At 32.9% G+C, this 27,235-nt stretch overlaps 1 protein-coding gene across 1 annotated transcript in view; it reads right to left on the bottom strand.

Annotated features, from left to right (window-relative positions):
• The window catches only part of CDH19 (cadherin 19), a 107,292-nt gene that overhangs the window by 64,222 nt on the left and 15,835 nt on the right, over positions 1 to 27,235 (bottom strand). Inside the window, exons 2-3 of the mRNA XM_073006245.1 lie at positions 10,503 to 10,808; positions 6,918 to 7,212 (exon numbers count right to left, since the gene is read on the bottom strand). Coding sequence (XP_072862346.1) covers positions 6,918 to 7,212; positions 10,503 to 10,697 — 490 coding nt within the window. The 5' untranslated portion in view covers positions 10,698 to 10,808. The remainder of the gene's footprint in view (positions 1 to 6,917; positions 7,213 to 10,502; positions 10,809 to 27,235) is intronic.

The following is a 27,235-nucleotide window of genomic DNA, read 5'->3' as shown; positions in this document are numbered from 1 at the left end:
ACAGAGAGTGAGAAAACGCTTTTTTGGGGGACTGAAGGGTCCAAAGTTCAGCATGCAACCCTGAGTGGGGTCACTGTGGCTGGATCAGAGGTGGCGGTGGTATTTGGAAATGCAAATAATCAAAACGACTTGTAGTTTGTATCCATTCTAAGTGAACAAAAGTGTACTTAGAAAAACAAATTCTCTTAGAATCGTATTTTAATTAGAGTAGCGTATCAGTTCACTTATTCTGATAATAAACATACAAATATAATTATTACTGTAATCATCTTGGGTTCCATTGTTGTGTGGATAGTTGACATTGTTTGTATTACTGTGCAGAGACTTTTCATGATTGCAAATTTAAAACATTAATTATGTATTTCTAGCTAGTTTCCGAATCTTGGCAACTTTTCATTGCAAAAGGTCTTTATAAAAATAAGTTCAACACAATATTTGGCTTTGCTTATTTTATCAGTCACATTCTTTGCAGAAACTTATTGTAATATAGGTCAGTGGTCATTCACGTTTTTGGCACCAGGGACCCGTTTCGTGGAAGACAATTTTTCCATGGTGAGAGTGGGGAGTGAGCATGGGGATGGTCTGGGGATGGTTAAAGTGCATTACAGTTATTGTGTACTTTATTTCTACTATTACTACATTGTAATACATAATAAAATAACTACACAACTCACCGTAATGAGGAATCAGTGGGGGGCCCTGAGCTTGGTTTCCTGCAGCTAGATAGTCCCATCTGGCAGCGATGGGAGACAGTGACAGATCATTAAGCATTAGATTTTCATAAGGAACATACAACCTAGCTTCCTCACTTGTGCAGTTCACAATAGGGTTTGCACTCCTGTGAGAATCTAATCCTGCCACTGATCTGACAGGAGGAGGAGCTCGGGTGGTAATGCAAGCCACAGGGAGCGGCTGTAAATACAAATAGGGCTTAGCTCTTTTCCCTGCTGCTCACCTCCTGCTGTGCAGCCTGGCTCCTAAGAGGCCACGGACAAGTACCAGTCCGTGGCCTGGTTGTTGGGGACCACTGACGTAGGTGACACAGGATGTAAACTTGTACACATGCTTGAAAGGAAAGTGTTAGTTTGGTCGTCTCTAGAAATTGCATTTACTGGCATATTTTTCATTTTTATGACAGAAAATTTTAGTGTGATAATAGCATCTTAACAGAAGATAATATTTTGTGTGTGTGTGTGTGAAATGAAGCATTCTGGTAATGTTTTAAGGTGCTAACTTGTATAAAACTACATAGAAAATTTAAAGATTGAGAGCATTAATGGAAGCATCAATAATAATTTATCCAAACATCAGATGTATTCTGCCATCAGTGAGTAAAACCTGAGGTAAAGGTAGTGTGACTCCGTCTCTGCTGAGTTATGTAAGTTTTATTATTAACCAGGAGTTATCCTGAGGAATTAACTATTCTCATGCAGATGTTTAACATGGCTTACAAATCTTTATTGAATGATGTCCTCCCCTGTATCACATAGAATGTTTTATCCACTGGGGATTACGGGAGGCATACAAACAAAAACTCATAAAAAGTGAAAAATTTTCACATGCAGACTGATTTAGATATTATGTAGGCAATAGAGAAATTAGCAACCTATGGCAAGGGCATTTTATAATTAAAGCTTACATTTATTATGGAATGCTAAAGTACAGTTGCCACAGTACAGTATAGTGTTTGAATGCTAAGATTTCAGCTGTAGATTTCAAAATGATATTTACTTTAGTATGTTATATTTTATTGGCTTTGAATTCAATAGTAAGAAGACTCACTATTCTTTTCTTACAATGTAGATAAAAATGTAATGGAAAAGCTATTTTTACATCCAGTTTTAGTACAAGTATACTTTGATTAATCTGAAACAAATTTATTGAGATATTGGGTTGTAAAATTGTCAACTGTAAAGCAATGCAAATCAAATAATATTATAGTGATCCACACTCTGCATCAGTAATTTCTGCAACAATAAAACAGGTACAAGATGAATAGGCGATCAAGTGATCAAATACATGACATAATAATTTTATAGGTGTATCTGCTCACTGCTTCACATTGGGAACTAATTTTATTAGTACAAGGATAATTATTTTTCTACCAGTACTGATTGACCCATTCTTGCTGCATTTATACTTGAGTTGCAATTACTCTACAACCTAAAGTCTCGAGATGAAACTCAAGAAACAGATAATATTTTCCCACTTGTCATCTTAACTGGGCAAAGCATTCTTCAAATTTTTAATTTTTCTGTTCATAGTCACCTAAAAGCTACGTCATTTTTATTATTTTTGTGCTGTATTTTTGACACCTCTACTTTTTATAATCTGAGTTCATGGAATTTAAGTAAAACAAATTAGACTGTGTTTAAGAAATCAAACAATAATATATTCAGAAGAATAAGAAGAGAAATTCATCCCAGTCTCAATCATATTCAACACATGTGCCCAAAGGCAAGAGATTTATGGAATCTAATTTTCAAATGTGATGAATTTTTAAAATTAATGATTTTTATTTTCCTGAGAATTAACTGAAAATAAATTTGTATAGATTTTAAATACAAAGATTAAGGTGAATTTAATATTTCTATAAAACTTCTCCTTTATGACATACTGTGTCATATTGATGATGAAGAATATTAAATTTTCTGTATGCTCTTCCAAAAAATGCAACTTAAAATATTGTATAATAATTACAGAGATCATTATAACCTACTATATTTGAATTTAAAATCTGAAATGCCATAATAAGCTTCCTTAAATAGTAAGGTAAACAGACTCTTACTCATTAGTTATTCTCATTCATTTTCAAAAGCATCTGGTTTTGAAAATAAAAGTAAATGGTCATTGCAAGTGTGAAGACTGTTGGACACTTGCTAATATTAAAATGATGCCCTAAGTGACCACAGCTATGAAAAATTTGGTGGAGGATATTTATTTGGAAAAGCTCCAAAGAGAGTGGATAGAGAATATTTTTACTAGACAATATATCTTACTTGCTTTTTTAGGCAGAAATATGTGAAACTAAATTTTAAAGAAGTGAGGTTTTAAATATTCCTTTTACATTTGCACATACACAAACATATAAACAAATAAAGTGTATTAACACTAATCATTCATAATGTGTACAATATCAATATTTATTTATTATGGCTATTTTCCATGTAATGTAACTGGCTAAAGCATGTTTCACTTTTAACAGGACTTTGTACAGGACTTGCAGAAGGTAAGTTACCCAACTGTGCTTTGTCTTAACTGTTTATTAAGTAGAATATTACATGTATTTTAAATGCCCCTTCTTTTCTTTGACATTATAAGGTTTTAGGTAAAACTAGCAACTATTATTGAAATGAAGATTGTATACATGATAGACTGGCTGGCTATTCAGATACAATTTCAGAATGCTTTCCCTGAATTACACATCTCCTGATATCTTCTATTTACAGCCTAAACTATTCTAATCTCTTATTTAGCATTTTTGTCCACCCAGGTACCCATTCATTTATTTATTCAATCCTTGCAAACCTCAGTCATTCTATTACATGTGGTCTAATAAATCTTATATTTTTGTATGGCAGAAAAATAATAACTTTGCAAATCCAAAATGACAAGTGGGAAAACATAATGTCTTAAATCAATTCTACTTGAAAGTTCTAGTTTGAAAGTAATTGCATTTCAAATATAAATGCCATCAGTAAAAGTCCATCATTATTTGTAAATAAATGTGTGTTTAATAAGCAACAAGTTGTTAATAATTTTCTTGATTTTATCTCATGACATAATGAAATATGGATTCCTTTCAGTAATTCAAACCAAATTCTGAGTTCAAGTGCAGATTCAGATATAGTAATAGGCAGTTCACTTGAATACCACAGAAATATATGTAAGAAAAAGAAATAGTAAAATGTTTACAACAGTTGTTTTGAAGAATAAAGTAGCTGGCTAGGAAATTTGGAATTAAGGTCAATATTAAAAAACTTAAGCTGTGGATATAGGAAGATAGCGAAGAATTAAAGTTATATTTAGGTGATATAATCCACAGTATACATTAATTTAATATTGAGATTGAGAAAAAAGATAAATCACATATAATTCTATTAATTGATTTATTTACTTCACAGTCAACAAAAATGCATGAATGCTTCAGAAGGAAACCATTGCTAGAAGGTTGGCAAAGCAATAGAAATATTCCCCTATTTCCATATTATATAACATTTCTAATAGCAGCTGACCATCACTCAGTTGGCCTCTCCCTCTCATGGAAAGGTATACAAAGTGCTCATTAGTTCTTGCATGATTTCATACACAGCCTGGACCCTAACTGGCATTCATACAGTATGTACTGATTACACAAATTGAAAATAAAATTTGTACGTATATCTCAAATTGCAATGCACAAAGAGATCTGTAGTTGCCAGATATTGCATAGACCAAACCATCTTTTGCAATCCCTCTGAACACCTACAGTGGGGCTGCACTGATACCATGATACCAATAATTCTCTTGCGGGCTCACTACCCAACTCTGTAAAATGGCTGTTTTGTAGCTCCTCTTCTCTAACTAAAATTTTACCCATGCGCTCTCAATTACTGCCTTTGTGTTATGCTTCACTGATAAAATAGAAATGTTTATTAACTGATTTGTTATGAACAAATACGTTAATCTATGATCTGTCCCTTCTATAAGTACAATGGATTCCATGACCCTTTCTTTTTTTTTTTTTTTCCCAAGAACAATTTTATAGAGGTTATACCCCTTTTATTTTGCTTCAAAAAATATTATTCTCTGGGATCATTCCCCATAGTATATAACTGTGCTGTTCATTTTCCTTTCTTAAAAAAACAATTGAATAGTTGTAAACAAGCAAAAAATCCTCTTGACCTTCATCTTTTTCTACCTAGTGTCTCACATTTCATTTTCTCCCTGTGGCATAACACCTTTTAGACTTGGCTTAAATCATTACTTCCTCTTATTCTTCCTTTTATGCCATACAACAGTCTTCAGCATACTGTAATAGCACAAATTAAACCACTGTACTTATCAAAAAACCAGGAGTCTTCAACTCGCCAAATCAAAAGTCAACATTGCCTTAATCTTAGCCTCACAGCAGCATTCCACATGGTTAAGGGATCTCTTCTTTTGGAACATTTTTTCTCATATCTTTCCCTTCTTCCTACAACACTCGCCAATCCCACTCATCTAATTTGCTTGCCGACTGCTTTTTGCTTAACAGTCAAGTCAGCCCGGATGCTTTTCTCTTCTCCAGCTACACTCTCTGCCAAAGGGATCTCATTCATTGTCATGCCTGACATGCGTGCTGTATGTCGATGATTCCCATGTTGATATATGCAGTCCTGAGCACTCTACTATGGATTCTCTTTTCCTCGAGTGTGGCATGGACGGCCTCTTCGTATAATTCACCTCAAATATCACCTCCTAAAATTTCCCATTTCCTCCAGACAATTAATAATCATCATACCTCACCCATACATAACACTTTTATACTATACATGATCATATATTACCTCCTCTAATTAAAATAACTATTTCTTATTTGTATGTAACTAAAATATGTTTCATACTAGCAGCTAACTCCTTTATCTCCTTTACAATTTTATCTATAGTTTCAAAGGAAGATTCCTAGCATGTTAGGTCCGTAATAAATGCTAGGAGAAGAAGAAGAGGAGGAGGAAGAAGAAGGAGAAGAAGAAGGAGAAGGAGAAGAAGAAGAAGCAGCAGAAGCAGCAGCAGCAGCAGCAGAAGCAGCAGCAGCTGTGGAGGAAGAAAAGGAAGAAGCAGAGGGAGGAAGGAGGAAGAGAGGGAATAAGGAGACAGAGGGGAGGGCAGTAAGGGAAAGGAGTAGAAGGGGGAGAAGGAGGAGGAGGAGGAGGAGGGGAGGAGGAATATGAAATGATTCTTTGCCTAGCTACCAAAACAGAGGAATTTAAACTGCTATTTACATCCAATAATAATTTGTCTTGATATATAAATTACACAGGCAAATTTGTTTCTGCTGTATTTAAAGACCTATGTTCCAACCAATGTAGAAATACATCTTTAAATCCCTACCTGGAATGTTAAAAATGAAGAATCAGGAAATTTTATGATGAAATACGTATTTTTGAAATCATTGACTAATGAATCAAGTAATGAGGTAAAGTAGTTACAAACATGTTACCATAATTTAAAATGGCCATTACCAAACCACATTTATTTGTCACTCTTAAGTACATTTTTTAATTAAACATGCCATTATATTGTGCTACAAAAATTTTTTGAGTGAATGACTGAGAGAAGTTTTGCATAATCACAATTTCCCCTTTACTGGAAAGACATTTCTAATTTCCAAGACAGTCAACTCTTATTCTATCTTACGGAAACCATTCTCTCCTAAATGCATTATATTAAAAATATTAACAGCAACAACACTGGGTTTTGAAAAGTATCTTCAAATAAATGCAGCCATGCACATGTCTTAGTGGTTTCTTTCATGGTTTTGATATATACAGTAGAGTCTAATAAATTCACTTTTCCTATTTTTATATGCATATCTTGCAGGATTAGCTTACTTGCTTTTATGAAATACAAAAATATATTTTGTTTTGAAAAAGAAATTCTTGTACTTAAGAACCTAGTAAATGAACAAGCTAAAAAATTTATGAATTGCTCAAATAAACATGTCTAAACTTCTTTTACTCCTGTGAAGATTGAGGTATTTTAATAACATTAATATGTAGTATCATTTTTTCAAAATTTTTATGCATAGTCTAATTTTTCAAATATTTTACTTAAACATATTTGTAGAAGGAAGTTCTAGTATAGAACCTTAAATCATCTACTTCAAAACATATCCTTGAAATTTTAAACCTGCTTTCATTGTTAATATATCTTTGATGTAAATTAATATGCAATACCTTCTGGAGACATCTCTGGTACAATGGCCTCATAAGGTTCATCTAGGAATTTTGGTTCATTGTCATTGATATCCGAAACTTTGATGACAAACTCAGACTCAGGTTCCACAGCCCTTCCAGTAGTGATGTCTATTACCTGGGCTCTTAAGATGTAGAGGGATCGCTCCTCTCTATCAAGCTTCTGTATGGCATATATGTCACCTGTTCTTTCATCAATGATAAAAGTACTTCCAGCTCCAGCTCCCAAAAGCTTGTACTGGAAAGAATTGTTTCCATTGTCTAAATCAGATCTTAGCTGCAAATGGAAAGAGGGATCATTTAGTTTCCAAACATCTGAAATGGGCAAATCAAAATAAAGATTTTCTTTTTATGTACGTTAATTATTCTCCAAGTTAATGATTTTATATTGTTTCCATATTACATTAAATGGGGTAAAATATTAAATGTCAAGATTAAAATCTATCACCAGGGAGAGGGGAGAGTGAATATTTAGTATAAAGAACTATACAAATTTCATTATTCTTAACAGAAACAATACTAATTGGACAGTAAAGCTTCTTTTGTAAGTTATGCACAACATAGTTGGTCCAATTTTGATTTATAATTACATAATCAGTCACTAAAACCATACTCGCAAATATTTATACTAGACTGGATCCTAGAGACAGATAGAAAGATAATTTGGTGACATTTAAACACTGATGTTCTGTCTCTTAGCTGGAAATGTATGGAAACAAGAAAATATTCGGATGAAAATTAGGGTTCATAAAGATAAAAATAATCTTGACTGTTCTTTAGGTACTTATTATTTGTCATAAAATCTATAAATTGCTTTTTATTAGTGTTCTAAATTAATTCTCATATCAATACTATGAAATACATATTATTGATATGATCAATTTTTCTATAGAGAAGTGAGATTTTGTTTTACAAACTTTTTTCAGAGTCACATGATCATTGTGTAGATTTAGGATTTACACCACGAGGCTATCAAATCTTCTATGAGGCTGTCACATTTCAGATTTTCCACTGACAACAACTCAGTTACATGTTCTTTAGCCCTTGGGTTTTAGCCAGAAAGTATAAAACTTTCTTCTCAATCTATTCTACCTGATTATCAAATACACACTTTCAGCCTGTGCACTCATTTCCGTATTTTCAAAAGCAAAGTAAATTTGTTCATCATTCATACTGTTGAGGTATTATTTAGAATTTTTAATTTATCTGTAACAAAAAAAGTCTAATTCTGATATAGTTAAAATGATAGCATAGCTTTTCATATCTAAATTATTTGTATCTAGGAGAAGTATGTCATGGTTCCCTAATTGTGAATCCACATTTTCTTGATCCCCCATTTATGAAAATGCTCTTATTCAAAGTAAGAGTTCCTCTACAAATTTACAAAGATAACCATGAAATCAGTTGCAAACAAATTCATGATTTTTCTGATGGCTCAAGTTATAATTTCTTATTCTGGATAAATTAATACACTTTCTATGTGGTTGTGGAGAAAATCTAAAGGTATCAGTAACTAATTTTGAATTTCAACAATGTGCCAAATATCAATGCCATGCAACAAAACAAATTGAGAAAAATAACATCCAGATTGTCTTTCCGCTAATACCTCTTTTAATTTGGTAGTTCTTAATTATTCATAAAAGAAATTCTTTATTCAATGATGTAATAAATTGAGGAAAATAATTATACAATCAAATCAATATATCAAGTGAGCAATGTATGGCTCATATTTTTTAAATGATATCATTTCAATATGGTTTGATAATGTATTTGACATTATAATGAAGATAAATTAAGTTTAGTAATAAATAAATATATTGCAAGTATATGTGCAGTGTAATTTTCAAAGACAAGTGAGATTGACATTTTTAAGACCCAGATTTAAGGGAAGATAGAAACAAAAACGAAAAAGCTTACTTGAACACCTGCCTTTTAGTGTCACAAAATGCATATGTTAAACACATTTCAGTCAAATGGCCTCTAGTATTATACAATTTTCTATACTTCTATTCCAAAAATATTTTCCTAATTAGGCTGCTACTATTGATTTGCTAAACAAACATCACTTCCAATTTTCACTTAATTGTATTTCCCAATCTTAATCATTTTTCAAACAAATGGATCAAAGAGAGTTATCTTGAATACATCAGCTAAATTGTATATTTACTAACTCTTTTGACAAGCACCTAAACATTCATTATTGTTCTTTTTGAAATCAGTGATCTGCTTGTTTTAACTTGATGAATTCGTGTAGCAGAAAACCATTTTTCAGAGTAGTTTCATAAATATTTGTATAGAGCGGAAAAATAAGCAAAACCAATCACTGTGAGAAAGGAGGTAACCAGAGATTCACGTGGGGCATAGAAACAAACAAACTGGAAAATGAGACAGCCCCAGAGGTAGCCTGTGTTCCAACTACACTGATGCACTTTCCTACAACACCTTATTTACTAAAAGTCAACAGCTGATTCTAGCCTGTCACCCCATTCAGTGATGGGACAGCTTTTGGTGCTCTGTGCAGTCTACTGTAAAGGTATCCAGAGACTCGGTTACCGAGTCAGCACCTAACTGTGGACCTTGTTAGTGCCAACTGTGCATACTATTTACCTGCAGTTCAAGTCAAAAATAAAAGGGGATGAGAAGTATTACTTATAACTTGTGTGTGTGTGTGTGTGTGTGTGTGTTCACAATACACCCTCCTCCCTACACGTTTGGAAATACTTGCCTAAAATCCTAATCTAAGGTTTTGGTTGAATGTACTCATATACATTTGGCTGATAACATAGGTGAAGTTCTGTGGAATTCAGATCCCATGCTAACACTGCAGCTCTCCTGAAAGGGCTAGAAAAAGAGAGTTAATAAATTTTGAGTGCTTCACCCTTTGGGCCCAATTAAATTTTAGTGCCAGTTAATTAGCAGTTAAACTTAGTTCATTTATCTAGAGAAAAAGTCTTGTGGAAAAGGACATGATACTGTAATCACCTTTGTTTAAAGGAAAGCAAATAATAAAATACAAACCAAAAACATAAATAGAATTTGCTTTGTCTCATTAAGGAATTGTTCTTAAAATATATTCTTTTAAGAAAGTGAACATAATATTCCTTTTACTTTACTAATCAATTGAAGTGTGTAGGCTCCTGAAGCTACCTAACTGTAAAAGAATATGGTATTAACCTGCTTCATTAAAAATGAATGAGGGGTAAATCAACAGCTACTTAGCGTAATAGAAAATCAGGCTAAATACTGTTGGTAAATGATATTTGTCTCACTGTGACTGCTTAGATCCATTACCAAAAATAACACCATCAAGTTTCCAGATGTTGAAAGTGAGGGCTGCATTTTCCTAAGGGATACTAACGTGAAATTTAAAAACCAGAGCTATCCCTCTTCAAGATTTTAGTGGATGTTTTAGGTGCTTGCAAATCTGAAACAATTATTGATGTGATGTTTGAAGCTTTTCAGTGGTTTCACTGTCAAAATGTGGAACTCATCAAATCTCCAAACTTCTCCAACATATTTATTTACATTGTTGTGCTATTTACTGTAACATTTTAAATAAATAAGTACCTGGCCGACGTGATGACTAGTCGTATTCATTTCCTCTGGTACAAAAAATTGGTTCCACACCCAGCCACGCTTCACTCTCAGATGAGATCCCGCTAGCTGCTGGACTTTCTTTGTTTGAGAGTTTTCTGTTGCTCCAAGACAAGGCCATAGGAGAGGAATTCCCAACATAAAAGGCAGCAGTAAATAACAATTCATTGTGTTGACTCTTGATTCCAACTGTTACTCTTCAGAGAAACAGGATGTCACAAACAAAAATCTTGCTTTCTTTTATAATCTTTTTTTTGCTCTTGTGTATCTTCTATATACCTAAAGTGTCAGAAACAAAACAAAATTTGACATTTTAAAATAACATTTTCTCACATAATTACTAAAGACAGGTTACAACTTCTGCATATGACAAAAATGGAATAAAAATATACATTTAATTTATCTTCCAATTAAGCTGGCTAATTATATTTTGTAGCTCAGTAATAATTTGATTAGAATAATTATAAATTTCCACTCAGGCACTGCTAGTTTTAAACTGTAGTCATAAATCTGCCTGAAGGTTGAAAGATTGCTCTGGGAGTCTCCTTGATTGACAGCTGACATTGAGATAGACTTCCTTTTAATTTGACTTGCTTACTTTCTCCATTCTTTCTCAGTAAAACTCAAACTATCTTATTAAAGCAACAGTCAATCCAGGAGGAAAAAATGTCATATTTTTCCTCTTTATATTTGATAGAGATAAGCTTCCTCAACCAATTTCCCAAATTATGATATTTGATGTAGGAATTAAATAGACAAAATGGCAATTCAGCTTAAAACTGGTGAATTCAATAATCAGTTATACTGATGCTATAAAACACTAAGTAGAAAGCTTGTGCAAGATATTTACTCTTTTTAAATTTCAAAGATATGGGGAAGAAGTGTTTATCAGCTTAACAAAAAAATCATCTTAAGACAATAAATATAAAATTATAGTGCCTGGGTAAGAATGGGTGAATGTTTATAATATTTAAGAATGATATGAGATGTATCTTCTATTATTTAAATACTAAAATAAAAGACTCTGCCTACTGAGTTTTACATTTAAACTTTCCATTGACCAAGGCTGTCTCTTTATGATGGGTAATTCTAATCCTTACATGTAATTTAATAGTTTTGCATTTCCAACATCTACATCCAGCCAAATTTGATGTATTTCCTTGGCTTCCATGAAAAAAAAATAATTTTGTAAGCTTCACAATGGAGTTTAATATAATATAATCAACAGAAAAGCCAGAGTTCATGTTAGGACTTTTTCTGCATGATTATGTTTTGAATCTTCTGCATGTATTTTTGAATGACTCCTTAGAGATTTTTTAGGTCTTTGGCTCGTGTTAAGAAGAGTTGTTAAAAAACACCTAATTAAGAAAGTACACAGGGATTCTGTGGTCCCGGTGTACTCCCTTTAAGCAGATGTACTCCTTGTTAAAAGTTTACTTAATGAAGGTCATAGAGAAATTCAGCTGAGGTGAAAAAGGTGAAATTTATCTTTATGTTACGTATTTGAAATTCAGATAAATCTGTGCTTTAGAAATTGCTAAAATATGTATTTGCGGAAGCTGATGAATAACAATATTTGGAACTGGTACCATATTATTCATGAGAAAGATACTTTTTATAAGTTTGGCAAATTATCACCAACACTGATATGAAGTTAGCTGGCTGTGTTTCAGTGAATATAATTTTTGTGAACTTTATATTATGATATTTTGATACATATAAAGATAGATAAAATAGTGTAATGAATACCTAAGTATCATTACCCTGCTTCAGTAATTACCAACATATGGTCAATATTGCGTCATCTCTATTCATGCTCACTTTTTAATATTAAAACCAATTTCAAATTCATATTTTAACCACTGAAGACACACACACACACACAAACATACACAAGTATAAATGCTACATAAGTGTGCGTACACACCCTTAAAAATCAAAGTCAAAGTTTAAAATTAAGAAAAAGTTTTTAATATAACAAAATATTCATAGTGTTCAAATTAAAAATCTTTGTCTTTGAATTAAGACTTAAATATGTTCACACAATACAGTTTTTTGATACATTTCTCAAGTCTCATTTGGTCTACAGATTTCCTCTCTCTGTTTCTAATTTTTCTTTTCATTTATATGCTGAAGAGTCAAGGTTATTTGTCCTATAGAGTTTCACATAGTCTGAATTTTGATAATTGTATCACTGTTGTGTGATTCAGTATGTTTCTTTATCCTCCATGTTTTAAATAAATGTTTAGGGGCTTGATTAGATGTAATATAAAATATTCATCAAACATATTCATAGCCAATTCCCATTGCATGACATCTTTAGTAGACTAGGATACAAAATATATGTTCAAGAAACCAGAAGAAAGTTTGAACGTGTTAAGTAGAACAATTGAAAATAAAATAAAGATTAAACTTTTAGAGAATAATACTACAATGTTTGTGATGAAATACACTGCATATGATTAATGGCATATTATTCACACTGAGAAAAAAGATTGAAGACAGAAGTATAAATCATCTGAAAAAACATAATGAGAAAATGTTAAAAAATTAAAAATGAACAAACTATCATTGAGTTGTGAGACAATTTCAAATATTCTCATTTATGTACAATTGCAGTTTCTAGAACCAATGAAATTTAGAAACTCATACATGCAAAATGCTTAACAAAACTTAAGCGCAGATATTAAAAAATATTATACCAAGGCGCATCATGATTAAATTACTCAAAACCATTAATAATGAGAAAATCTGAAAGGTAGTCAACGACATGTTATATACAGAATAACAAAGATGAAGTTGATAGCAGATGTCTCATCTCAAACAATACATGCCAAATGACAGTGCAGAAACATTTTTAAAGTATTGAAAATGAAAAGAAATCAATTTAAGTGAGATTTTCTCAAACTACTACAGTGATTTTTATAAAGAGATCAGCTGAATTGAAAGAGAAGAAACTGAGCTGTCAGGTATTGGAGAAGCTAATTCAAAGAACAAGTAAAAAGTTAAAGAGGTAAGCCTTTAGACACTTACTGCAATGGTATAAGCAAGAAGTTAAAACCAAAGAAATTGTTGCATCTCCTTTTTCCATTTCCTCCATGGAACAACACTCTAATTGAATCAGAGGATAAGCACAGATGTGTGGATCACTCCATTATAATGGTAGTGCTACAAGCAACTAAGTCAATTTTATGGACTCTGGGGTCAGGGGAGTGCAAGGGGAGTGTTAAGAGTGAAAAAGTACTAAGTACATTGCCAGAGTGGGAAACGGTCTTCAAGGTTTCACCCACTTTAGTCGATAAGGAGATGCTTGAGAAATGCATCAGATGAGAAATCTCATCAGAAATTCTTGAGAAAGAGCTCTGTCCAAGGCCACAGATAAAGCCCTCTTACACTTTAACCCTGGGGCTAGGAATGTAAACACAGAAGAGCGTGACCTAACAGAAGGGGCAGTCTCCTTGACTGCAACTCCCTCCAGAGAGTGCAGTGCACTGGTTGTGCATCAAATCTGGTGTGACAAGGGAATGTTTTCACAGTGAGTACTGTACTGCCAGGTCAAGTCTTTATAGCTGCCTATAGCCAGGCCTGAACAAATCACATTTGTTACCCCAAAGCCATATTCCTAATCTTTGGTAAAGGAAAGTGGGATGAAGACTCTTTTTGGTGTACAGCATCAGCACACAAGGGGAACTACAATACAATAAATGACTAAAGAAGTCCTTCAAGAATAAATAAAATAATACTAGAAAGAAATCTGGATCTATGCAAAAATAGAATCACCAGAAATGGAAGGCATATCAGTAAATAGAAAGACCTTTTTTAATTTTATTATCATTAAAGGATAATTGGCTGTTAAAGCAAACATAATAACAAAGGATTGTGGGGCATACATCATTTGTAGAAGTAAAATGTATGAAATTAATAGCATAAAGGTTAGGAATATGCTATTTTAAGCTCTATAAACCATATATAAAGTGGTATGATATAACTTAAAATAGATTACAATAAGGGTACATATGCATACAACAAATCTAAAGCAACTACTAAAATAAAGCAACAGAATTTACTACAGGCTACAAAATAGATAAAACTGAAGCCTAAAGAATACTCAATCCAAAGAAGAAATAAATGAAAAAAGTGAGCAAAAGACAGGTGAAAAAAACATACAAGTAACAAAGTGGTATGTTTAATATTAATCATCATAATAATCACACTAAATATGAATGGGATAAAAAAACAAAGTATGACATAAAGATTATTAGATTTTTAAAAAGACTCAACAATATGTCTTTAGAAATGATTTAAAATATAAAGGTTCAGTAGGTAAGAATTTAAAGAATGAAAAACACATATCTTGATAACTCTAGTCAAAAGAAAGCTACAATGGCCATAATATTAGATAATGTAGATTTTGGGGCAAAGAATATTAGCAATGATAAACAATATCATTTCATAATAATAAATTTCATAATTATAAGTGATAAACAATGTCATTTCATAATTATAAATGATAAAGCCATTTTATAATATAAAACAATATCATTTTATAAGAATTATGTCAATTCATTAACAGGGCACAACTATTCTAAATGTTTACACACTTAATAACAATGCCTCAAAATACATGAAATAAAAGATGAAATAAAACCTTATTGTATTACAAGAAGAAACAGACAAATCTATAATGCAAATTGATTCATTTCTATTCAACATTATACTGAAAATTCTATCCAATGAAATAAGAAATTAGAAGCATCTAGATTAAAAAGATGAAATAAAAATATGTTTATACAGGGCATAATTACACATATAGAAAATCTTATGAAATCTATAAAAATACTGGTAAAATGTACAGGTAATTTTAGCAGGGTTGGATGATACAAGGTCAATATTAAAATTATATTTCTATTTACTAGCAATGCATAATCAAAATTTAAAATTTATACAACAGTACATTTTATAATAATATAAAGAATTCAAAGATTGTGACATAACTCTACCAAAAAAATATGCAATACCTCTCTATTGAACACTATAAAATACTGCTAAGAGGAATCAAGAAAAATCAATATAATTGGAGATATTTATTATGATACTGGACCAGAAAACTCAAAATGGTTAAAAATGTCAATTCTCTCCAAAGTGTTGTATAAACACAATTTTAAAAATACAGCTAAATTAAAATTAAAACATAAAATAAAATTTCAAACAGGTATTTTTATAAAACTTGCATGCTCATTCTATAATTATATATGCAAAAGCATAGGGCTTAGAATAACTTAAGGAATATTTTAAAAGAAGAGGAAATTTGGAAGACTATGACATCTGACTTTAAGACATAATGCTACAGTAATCATTATGGTAAAGTATTGGATCAACAAATAATTTAGTAGAATACACCACAAAGTGCACAAATACACCTACATTTATGTAATCAATTGATTTTTGAAAAAGTTCAAAAAGCAAATCAATGGAGAAATAACAGTCTTTGTGCTAAAACACCTGAGTATTCACTTGAGAAAAAGATACTTTGATCCATACTTTACCGTGCACAAGGTCACAAAAAGTGAATACAAATTTAGATGAAATACTTGTAATTTCTTCAGCAAAGATTTCCTACAACAATATCAAGAGTGCACATGTTAAAAACTGATAAACTGGACCGTATCAAAATTGAGATAATCTCTGTATCAGATCCCATGGCTACTGTAAAGAATTCCCACAACTCAGTGCTTAAAATGATACACATTTATTGTCTTATAGTTCTACAGGGGAGATGTTTAAAATGAATTTCACTGGACTGGAACCATGGTGCCAGAAAGGTCGTTCTTCCATCAAGTCTCTAGAGGAGCATCTATTTCCTTACATTTTCCAGCTCCTCAAAGTGTATTCTATTCCTTGCGTACCTTGGTTCATGTCCCTCCTCTAGGCCAGCAGCAAAGCATCTTCAAATTTCTCTCTATCTTCACATTGGCTTCTCTTTGTCTGTTGTGTCAAATTTACCTCTTTTCCCTTTTATAATGACACTTATAATTGCCTTCAAAGTCATCTTGGATAATCCAGGATAATTTTCCTATCTAAAGACCATTAACTGAATCTCATATTTATCTACAGAGGTCACAGTCTTGGTTTTAGGAGTGAAGACCTTGATATCTCTGAGAGCCATTATGTGGTCTACCTCAGATGATAATTAAATGAGAAGACAAGTCACAGACTGGGCGAGTATTCGTTAATTATATATCTTGTATTCAGAATGTACAAGGACTTTCAAAACTTGGAAACAAAAAGTCATACAATTTTTTAAATAAGCAAAATATTTAAAGACACATATCACAAAGAGTTGACAGGTAAAATAAGTTTAAAAAAAGATAGTCAACGTCTTCAGTTTCAACAGGTAAATGCAGATTAAAACTACAATTAGATACCAGTAAATTCTTACTAGAATGAATATAATTAAAAGACTGACTATATCAAGTATTGAAGAGAATATAGAGCAACTGTACCTCTCAAAAACTGCTAGTGTGAATGTAAAATCGCATGAGTATTTAGAAAACAATTTGGCAATTTGTTACAAAGTTAAACATATGCCTACCATAAGATCCAGCCATTCTAGATATTAGGTACGTATCTAGGATATCTATCTAGATATCTACCTAAGACAAATAAAATTATTATTTCCATATGAAGATGCTTACCTGAATATCAGAGCAAGTTTATTTGTAACAGACAAAAACTGGAAAAAGTAAAATGTCTTTCAACAAGTCAATGTACTAAGAAAGTGTAATACGTCTATGCAATGTAATGATACTCAGCAGTGAAAAGAAATGAACTACTGATACAGTAATATCTCAAAAGAATAATGAATAAAACAAGCCTGCCAACAAATTCAGATTGTATGTTTCCTTTTGCATCTGATTTTAGAAAATTTAAAACAATCACAGTGACTGAAATCAGACTAAGAACTGTGGGAAAATGAGGATGGGAGGGAAGGATGATGAAGGGACACGAGGAGACTTTTGAAGGTAGTGATGAGTGCGCTTATTATCTGCATTGTGATGACAGTCTCAGAAGCAGATATATGTCAAACATTCAATTCAACTTGAGTATATGCAGATTATTGTGCCAATTATACTTCATTAATGTTGTTAAAAATCTTCACTTGTCAAAACCTTTAGAAACAAATTAGACAACTAACTGTGGAACAACAGATAATAGATGCTTCTGATGTGTTATGATATGACCTTTATAAAGAACATTGCCTATAAATTATTTTACCAAAAAAAGTTGAAAGCTAATTTTCAAGTTACAGGAAATTAACCTGTAATAAAAGAACAAACTAAATGGGAAACAAAGTAAACAAAGTAAAAAGAACCAATCATTTAAGCCCAAATTTTGTCTTTCTACAGATTTGCTACCCACAGTGTAATCTATGGAATAGGAACATCTCACTACAAATGCCAAATCTTGAGCTTCTTCACAGGTACCTACTTTGAGTCTGCATTTTATCACACTTACCACAAGGTCTGAATATACAATAAATTTTAAAAAGCATTGATCTACCACAAAATTGATCTAGTTTATTTGACACATCAAAAAAAGAAGGAGTATAGGAAAGATATTGTTCTAGATTGAGAAAGATTTAAGATATTGTAGAACTAGTGTAAAATGTGGGCATTGCTCGGGTCATGACTTTACAAAACTGTTTTTATATTTGCATTTTTATGGATTTATAAAAAATTAGTCTGTATAAGGTATAATACGTACTGCATTAGTACTGTATTATAATAATACTAATGTAGAGATGAGCAACAGATGATAATGAGAAAGTATTGCCAATTTTGTTGGTCATTGAACGTTTCCTTCTTGTTATATAAAAACATGCCCTATTTTTAGTCATGTATACTTGAAGCATATTGGTATTAGAAATGACAGGATGTGTCGAGAAAAAGTATATTTTCTTTAAAATATCTCAAAAAAATGGGAGGATAGGCAAAATCATTGTGGTAAAATGATGATAATTGTTGAATTTGGGTCATGAGTATTTGGATAGTTGTACTTTTATTATTCACTTACGCTTAAAATATACGTAATAAAACAACAAAAAAAATATACAGCAATATTGTACTTTTAAATCAATATGTAATTATGTAATCAATAAGTAATTATTTTAATACCAGCTATTGATGACAATGTATAGAAAGCAGAACTATAGAACACTCATAAAATTGAAAATTTGGACACTATTTTGGAGAACAATTTGGCCACAAGCAATACATTTTACAATGTTTATATAAAGTAGCAGTTATATTTTACTATTTTATACCTAGAGAAATACTCACATTTGTCCACTGGGAAGCAAGTATAAATTGGATTAACTGAAAAAAGAATGTTTAAATTAGGATACTGTATGATACTAATTATATAAGTGTTTCACAATTACAAGGCAATGTCCTGTAATACTCTTAGCATAAAGCAATTAGATAACTTTGTAAGTCTAGGCAGAGAAAACTGACAAAATTTGTCACGGTAATTACCATGATTGAAATAAGTGAAATTTGTCTAAAAGGTGAAGCTCAGAAATTTCTGCAACATTCTCCCTCGAAAACAGTTTAAAGTAAATATGACAAAAAATAACACTCATGACATCTGGGTGACTTTTCTACCAAGTGCTATTTTTTCCCCCATTAAATATATGATTAAAATATTTCTCAATTAAATTTAAAGTTAAAAATCATCATATATGATTCTAAGGAAAAAGCCCTTTAATTTGAACCACTTTATATAAAACATACAAGAAAAATGAAGGTTAGTAGTAATTATATCTCAATAATGAAATATTGTGGCTTTGTTTATACTCTTCTATATTCCAAACTTTCTATAGTGGTCATACATTTCGGTGGAAGTGAAAAGCATTTCAAATAATGTTCCACTTCTGACTGAAGACTGGTGACAGCTGTCAGCATTGCCAGACTGAGAAACACTCTGGGCTGAAACCAAGCAAATAAGAAAAAATGCTCTCGCCTGAAATGGGCCCTGGATAAACCAGCAGTGACATTTTGCCCTGCATTTGCAATCTTGTATATAGTTTCCAATCAGAGGAATATACTAAAAAACCTACATAACATTTCCATATAAAGAAATGCTAATACTATGTCTTACGTTAGTGTGTTTATATTTTTTCTCTTATTGCTAATACTTGGAAATATTAATCCATATTTATTTTCAAAGTTGTAAAATATATTTAAAAATAAAATTTCATTTATATTAGCACAATATTAGATACTAATTGCAATAATATTTTAATAACATTATTATATTATGTCCAAGTAAAATGGAAAGTATATTTGTGATGATCAATATCAGGTGTCAACTTGATTGGGTTGAAGGATCGCTAGATAGCTGGTAAAGTATTGTTTCTGGGTGTGTCTGTGAGGGCGTTGCCAGAGGAGATTAACATTTGAGTCAGTGAACTGGGAGAAGAGTCACCTTGGTTGTGGTTGGGCACCATCCAATCAGCTGCCAGCATGGCTAGAACAAAGCAGGTGGAAGATGGTGGGAGAAGCTGGCTTGCTGACTGGCTTTCATCTTCCTCCTGTGCTGGATGCTTCCTACCCTTGGATATCAGACTTTAAATTCTTCGGCCTTTGGACTCAAAGTGGTTTGCCAGGGGGCTCTCAGGTTTTTGGCCACTGAAGGCTGCACTGCTGGCCCCCCTGCTTTTGAGACTTTGGGACTCGGATTGAGCTACTACTGGCTTCCTACATCCTCAGCTTGCAGAGGGCCTATCATGGGACTTCACCTTGTATCCATGTGAGTTAATTCTCCTAATAAACTCCCTTTCACATGTGCATATATAATATTAGTATTGCACCTCTAAAGAACCCTAATACAATTTTTTTTTTTTTTTTTTTTTTTGAGACGGAGTCTCGCTCTGTCGCCCAGGCTGGAGTGCAGTGGCCGGATCTCAGCTCACTGCAAGCTCCGCCTCCCGGGTTCACGCTATTCTCCTGCCTCAGCCTCCCGAGTAGCTGGGACTACAGGCGCCCGCCACCTCACCTGGCTAGTGTTTTGTATTTTTTTTTAGTAGAGACGGGGTTTCACCGGTTTAGCCAGGATGGTCTCGATCTTCTGACCTTGTGATCCGCCCGTCTCGGCCTCCCAAAGTGCTGGGATTACAGGCTTGAGCCACCGCGCCCGGCCACAATATTTTATGTAATGTGTTAATTACATCACACGTGCTGGGACTTATATTCAGTAATTTTAAGTGACCTATCCTGTAAACAAATGTATTTATAACTAGTGCTACAACTGATCTTAAATACATTAAGTGTATCATATACACTGTGCTTTACTGAATGGAAGAAAAAATGCATACATGTCTAACACTGTGACATCCATAGCTGATGGTTCACTTTGTTTACATGGAATAAAGATCTATAAATTACATTTTAACATTTGGACCATTCTTCAAATGACAAAATAAAATGTTTTCTATTATCTCCTCTTAGTATACATTTTTCCCCTTGTTCTAAAGATTCTTGAGGTCAAGTAAAAAAACATAAGTCAGAATGATGGATTTGGTGGCTGTGTGAGGGAGGATATAAGTGGAAGCTGGGAAATGTGGATGGGATAAATATAGAAACTTAATCCTGTTTGTGATCTCTTAAAAAATCAGGGGAAACTTGGCAGCTTCACAGAATGACACTATACATAAAAAGACTTTGAAATGGCTTTCTCAGAACCACTAGTACGAAATATAAAGAAATGTGAGTGGATATAGTTTGCATACATATGTGAAAAGGAAGCAATATTTTGGGGCCAAAAACTGTAATAACCCATGTGCCAATTCTTTCTCTGAACATTCATTCCATAGTACTAAAATGTGAAAGATCATCCTCTGTTTTATTAATGAACTCTCATTAAGCATATAATTTGCATATTTACTGTCATGAAGAAAAGCTCTCAGGGACAGCTACAGCAATGTAGAGTTAGAATATCTATATTGGAGCCTCTGATGCCCTCTTTGACATTGCACAGCCTTCCACATTCTCTATTGATGTGAAGTCCTAAGATAAACAGCAACAAGTGCCATTTCATTTCTGGGCTGAACGTCATGAACTTTAGTCAGGAGCAGTGGTAGAGGACTGTGGATTAATGAGCAGTATATGTGAAGTGCTAAGCACTGACAATATTAAGCCTGAGTGTGCAAAAGTTCTAAAATGAAAAGAGATAGATTCCAATTGGTTAAATAAATGCTGGTGAAATTTTGCGTTCTTAGATACAGTATTTCACTTTTTCTTCCCCTCCATAAACTATCAAAACATGATTTGCCCTTATTTGTCAAGGGCAAATATTTGTATGTTCCTGTATTGAAGATTTGCCTAAAACAGCTTTATCAGTATAGATCTTAATTATGTCTTTACCATCTTTGCAGTCTGATTTTTAAAAATGTATTGTACTTTCGTATGGGTCTTTGGTGCTCTCAGTGTTACACAAAAATAAACATCAGACATATAAGTATTGATAAATATATTCTTTGTTTAAAACAATATAGTGACAGGAACAGAATGAAAAGAAGGGAATCTGAAATTTATAGGGCTCGTGTGAGAAAAATAGGAATAAAAACACGATTTTCTTTTCTTAACTTTTGTGTTTGGAGGTACATTTGCACATTTGTTATATAGGAAAACTCATGTTACAGGAGTTTGTTGTACAGATTATTTTATTACTCAGGTACTAAGCCTAGTACCCAATCGTTGTTTTGTTCTCCTCTTATCACTCCTCACACTCTCTGCCTTCAGGTATGGCCCAGTGTTTGTAGTTCCCTTATTTATGTTACTGAGTTTTCACCATTTAGCTCCCACTTATAAGTGAGGACATGTGATATTTGGTTGCCTGTTCCTGAGTGAGTCTGCTAAGGATAATAGTCTTCAGCTACATGTATATTTTCACAAATCACGTAGACCAATGAAACAGAATACAGAGCTCAGAAGTAAGACTGCACCCCTATAGCCATCTAATCTTTTACAAAGTTGACAAAAACAAGCAATGGGGAGAAGACTCTACTCAACAAATGGTGTTGGGTAACTGGCTAGCCATATACAAAAGATTGAACCTGGACCCTTTCCTTACACCACATACAAAAATCAATTCAAAGTGGATTAAAAATTTAAACATAAAACCCCAAACTATAAAAACCCTGGAAGACAACCTAGGCAATACCATTCTGGACATAGCAACAGGCAAAGATTTTACGACAAAGACACCAAAAGCAATCACAACAAAAGGAAAAATTGACAAGTGGAATCTAATTGTGCTTAAGAATCCCTGCACAGCAAAATAAACTATTAACGGACTAAACAGGAAAACTACAGAATGAGAGAAAATATTTGCTATCTACGTATCTGACAAAGGTCTGATATCCCGCATCTACCAGGAACTTACAAATATTTACAAGACAAAACAACCTCGTTAAAAAGTGGGCAAAGTACATGAACAGACCCTTTTCTAAAGAAGACATACACATGGCCAACAAGCACATGACAAAAAGCTCAATCTCCCTGAACATTAGAGAAATACAAATCAAAAGCACAATGAGATACCATCTTACACCACTCAGAATGGCTATTACTAAAAACTCAAATATAACAGATGCTGGTGAGGTTGAAGAGAAAAGGGTACACTTACACTGTCGGTGGGAGTATAAATTAGTATTTACGTTATTTCATTTAGGTCATCATTGTGGAAAGCAATATGGCAATTTCTCAATGAGCTGAAGACAAGACTACCATTCAACCCAGCAATCCCACGACTGGGTATATACACAAATGAATACAAATAATTCTATCATGATGACACATGAATTTTCACTCATGCACACATGAATATACATACCATAAAGGTACACAAATACTCATTACAGCACTGTTCACAATAGCAAAGACATGGGATCAACCTCACTGCTCATCAGTGACAGACTGGATAAGAAATGTAGTACAAATATATCATGAAATATTATGCAGTCTGATTTTAACCTAACCATCACATGAACACAGGCTATTTCTTATTACTTTCCTGTGTGTTTGCAGTCAAACCTGTACAATATTTTCAGGTTTTTCTAAAATCTGTTTTTCTCTTAATGTTCTTATGACAAGATATAATACAGAAAAATAAGACATTGTTTTACTTCTAGTATCTAAACAGGTATTCTATTATCCCTTTGATTATTTCAGAAGATAACCTCTCATATACCTGTCTTTATTTTTAGTTTTCATGTACAGTTAAAAAGCACTGTAAACACTCTCAGTGCCTAAATCCATTCATTGGGAAGAGGTACATAAAATTGGTCTCACAGTTGAACAAAGAACCAACCGTTGAATATAAACATTAAAAAACTTATATCAACACATTGTTACTCAGCAGCCATTAAATTTGGTGCCATAAAACCATTTTGTCAAGTGAAATAAAGAAATGGAATACATACTATATAATTTATTTAACTGAAGGAAAAAAGTTGTAGACAAATGCAGGAAAGAAGTCCTGGAAGACTATGCCCCAAAATTCAGGTGGAAATCATCTTTGAATTAGGGAATTGTAAACAAATTAAAAATTTTCCCATGTGTATTTGTATGCTTTATTTTTAAAATTAGTATATATACATAATTATATAATACAATATAAATTGATTTTGTATAAATACATGTTATTTCACACCATAGTAAAGATCAAGAAAGCCACTCTCTACTAATTTTTGGGTTATTTTCTCAAATTGTTGATGGAATGTCCTAAAGGCAGTTCGCTGGAGTTAAGAGCAACACACGTGGAGCAAGGATGGCTGAATAACTAACTCAACACCAACACCTGCTAGTTCCATCACCTTGGATGAATAGCTCGACCTCTGGTTGTCTCAGTTGTCTCATGTGAAAATTGAGAGTAATTATTATGTCTCTCAAGGTTTGTGTTCTTGATGAAACGAGTTGCTGCATCCAAAATACTGTCTGGCACGTATTAAGAGTTAAATGTTTTTAGTGAGCTACACAAAAATAGCTATTGACAGGTGAATAATAAGCATCTAGTGATTTCTGTATTTCTCAAGGTCGAAATATTCAGCTATTTTCATTTCAGCTAAAAATATACACACATAAAACAGCTTTGTAAATGACTGTTGCAAAAATACTTTAGTGTATGTTTTCCCTGATGTATATGTTCCACTTGCATTTTCAAATTATTTGAATGTCATTATTTTTTTTCTAAGCATGGTTAAGTGACTATGACAGATACATATTATCATGCTTGAAGCAATACATGATATTGCATGGACATATATGAGCTGAAAATGATCCCAGTGTGACTCAGAACAGTTATGTTTTCAAAGAAGACTAATTACGGCTTAAGGGATGAAAAAATATTATAATCTATGCACTTATGCAGTTTGAAACTGAATCTAATTAGAAATTGTCTTTTCTATGACCTCTTCTTGGTTACATAAAGCTAATTATTCCATCTGTGAAAACTTGTAAAAATATAATGTATTCTGGAAAGCTCATGGAAAGCTGAAATATTGAGCTCAACTAAGCCCAGCTTCTCATAGAGAAAAACAGATGGCAATTAATATAATGTCTCCATTTTTAGAAAGCTATTGAGTAGGCTTGGCCAAAATGATGTATCATAGACTTAGAATTTGTGGTGATCAGAGAGTTCCAAAGCTTTCCCAAAACAAACAAAAACAGAAGAACTTAAAGGTTTTGAAAATGCTACTGAAAAATAAGACTAAGAGTTTCTCTTCATCAATTTAAAACACACATCTAACCTCTCCTCTTGGGAAGTGAACACATGAAGCAAGTGAATACTATAAAGCCTTTATGTGAAACAAAAAGGAACACATGGCTCTTGGGGCCTGGAGTGGTAATATTAAAACAAGGGAAGTAGTTAGAGAATATTCACCTATCTTTCTTCTAATTCGAGATATTCTTTATAAAAAGGAAAAAAAAAAAAAAGAAGCCATGAAGTGTCTATAAACAGTTCCCCTTCCTTCCAAAAGCACCTCTGTAATACCACATAGAGCAGTAACACGGAGAATTAGTGGCAGATTTTAAACTATGCCGTGAAGTCTCTTAAAAAATGATACTAACATTGTCTCAATGCTCATTTCAAAAAGGTACTCTGTATTTTTGTGAATTTATTTAAATCTTGTCTGTGTAGTTAAACACAGAAGCAAGAAAAATAATATTAGAACAATGTTAAGAAAAAATAAATCCCTTCCTTGAACTGTTCTGACTGGAATATCTTTTGGAACCCGTATTACCTATTGTCTTTATTCCCACTTCCATGTCTACCCTTTTATTTAATCTATTTTTATCTTATATTAACATATTAATTGTATTAGTTAGTTACAATATGATTTTAGTCTTTAAAGAAATTATTTGGATCTTCTAGTCAGTGCCTTAGAAGCACCTGCATTACCAGGACATTGAAATAATTGTTCTGTTTCTCCATCAAACACCCTGGATCCATGACCTTCTATTGCCCTCTTGAAGGTGATATTTCATCCCAGTGCTCTGACTAATCCTGCTCCTCAGCAAAGGACAATATAAGTAAGAAAATCAATAATAACATGGAGACAGAATTGACAAAACTTAATGACCATTTGGATGTCAAAATAAATTGCCTGCGTTAGGAGTGTCAAATGAGAGTTGGGAAATGCAGAGGTTAAGATACCTTCAAAATTACAAGTGACAATGCTAAGTGGAGCTGGTTACTCCAGACTCAGAAGGAACTGCGATTGCTATCATGATATTCTTCCTTTTATTCCATCACTCTAACAAAAGTTTAGGTTCAGTTTTTTAAGATTTCATAAACTGTCCCTAACTTCTGAATGACTAATCTGATGAAATGGCTATGACTGGTATATAACATAAATTTTAAAAAAGAAGAACTAAAATGTAAAATGTTTTGGTCACTGTGGTAGGCATATCAACATTTACCAACATCTCTCTTGCAATTGCACAAGGTTACATGAACGGTTTTTCTAACAAGATATGAGTAAAAGTGATGTACACCATTTTCGAACTGACATACTCAAAGGCCTATGAATAATTGTCTCACCTTTATTGCTTACTAATTTGGCAATCAGTAGTTGAAGGATGGTGGAGCCTCTAGCAAGCCTGGGTCACTGAGTGACTGTGAAACCTTGATACACTCCCCCCACTAACTCCCACCCAATGTTTGTGGTAGGAGGTTGCTGAGAAATGGAAAGTTAATTGATTACTGTAACAGTGTAGCTCCCAGACTAACAAAATCAACTATATCTCTAATGCCATAATGGTACTCATTTGTTCTCTTAGTAATTTGTCTCATAATTCAATGATATAGTAAAATTATATTCATTTCAAAAGAGAAGAAAGATCAAGGTGAGCTTGTACAACAGCTCCTCAAAAAATGACATTTTGTTCAATGTCATTTTGTTGTAATTTTGATGAGAAAAAAGTTGATTCCCTGCCAGAGCCACTATCTGTGTTGAGTCTGCACATTTCCCCCAAGTCTGCATGGGATTACTCTGGGTACTCCAGTCACTTCCCACTTCCCAAAGCTACACACATTGGGTTGCTTGTTCATCTACAAGGTACCAGTCTGAGTGACTGTGACTATGTGAGGGTGAGCCTGCAATGAGATGACACCCTGTCCAGGGCTGGTTCCCACCAATCTGC

The sequence above is a fragment of the Chlorocebus sabaeus genome, chromosome 18, assembly GCF_047675955.1.
Source record: "Chlorocebus sabaeus isolate Y175 chromosome 18, mChlSab1.0.hap1, whole genome shotgun sequence".
NCBI classification, from domain to species: domain Eukaryota; kingdom Metazoa; phylum Chordata; class Mammalia; order Primates; family Cercopithecidae; genus Chlorocebus; species Chlorocebus sabaeus.
Note: the sequence above shows the minus strand (reverse complement) of the source record. Positions and strands in the feature narration are given on the sequence as shown.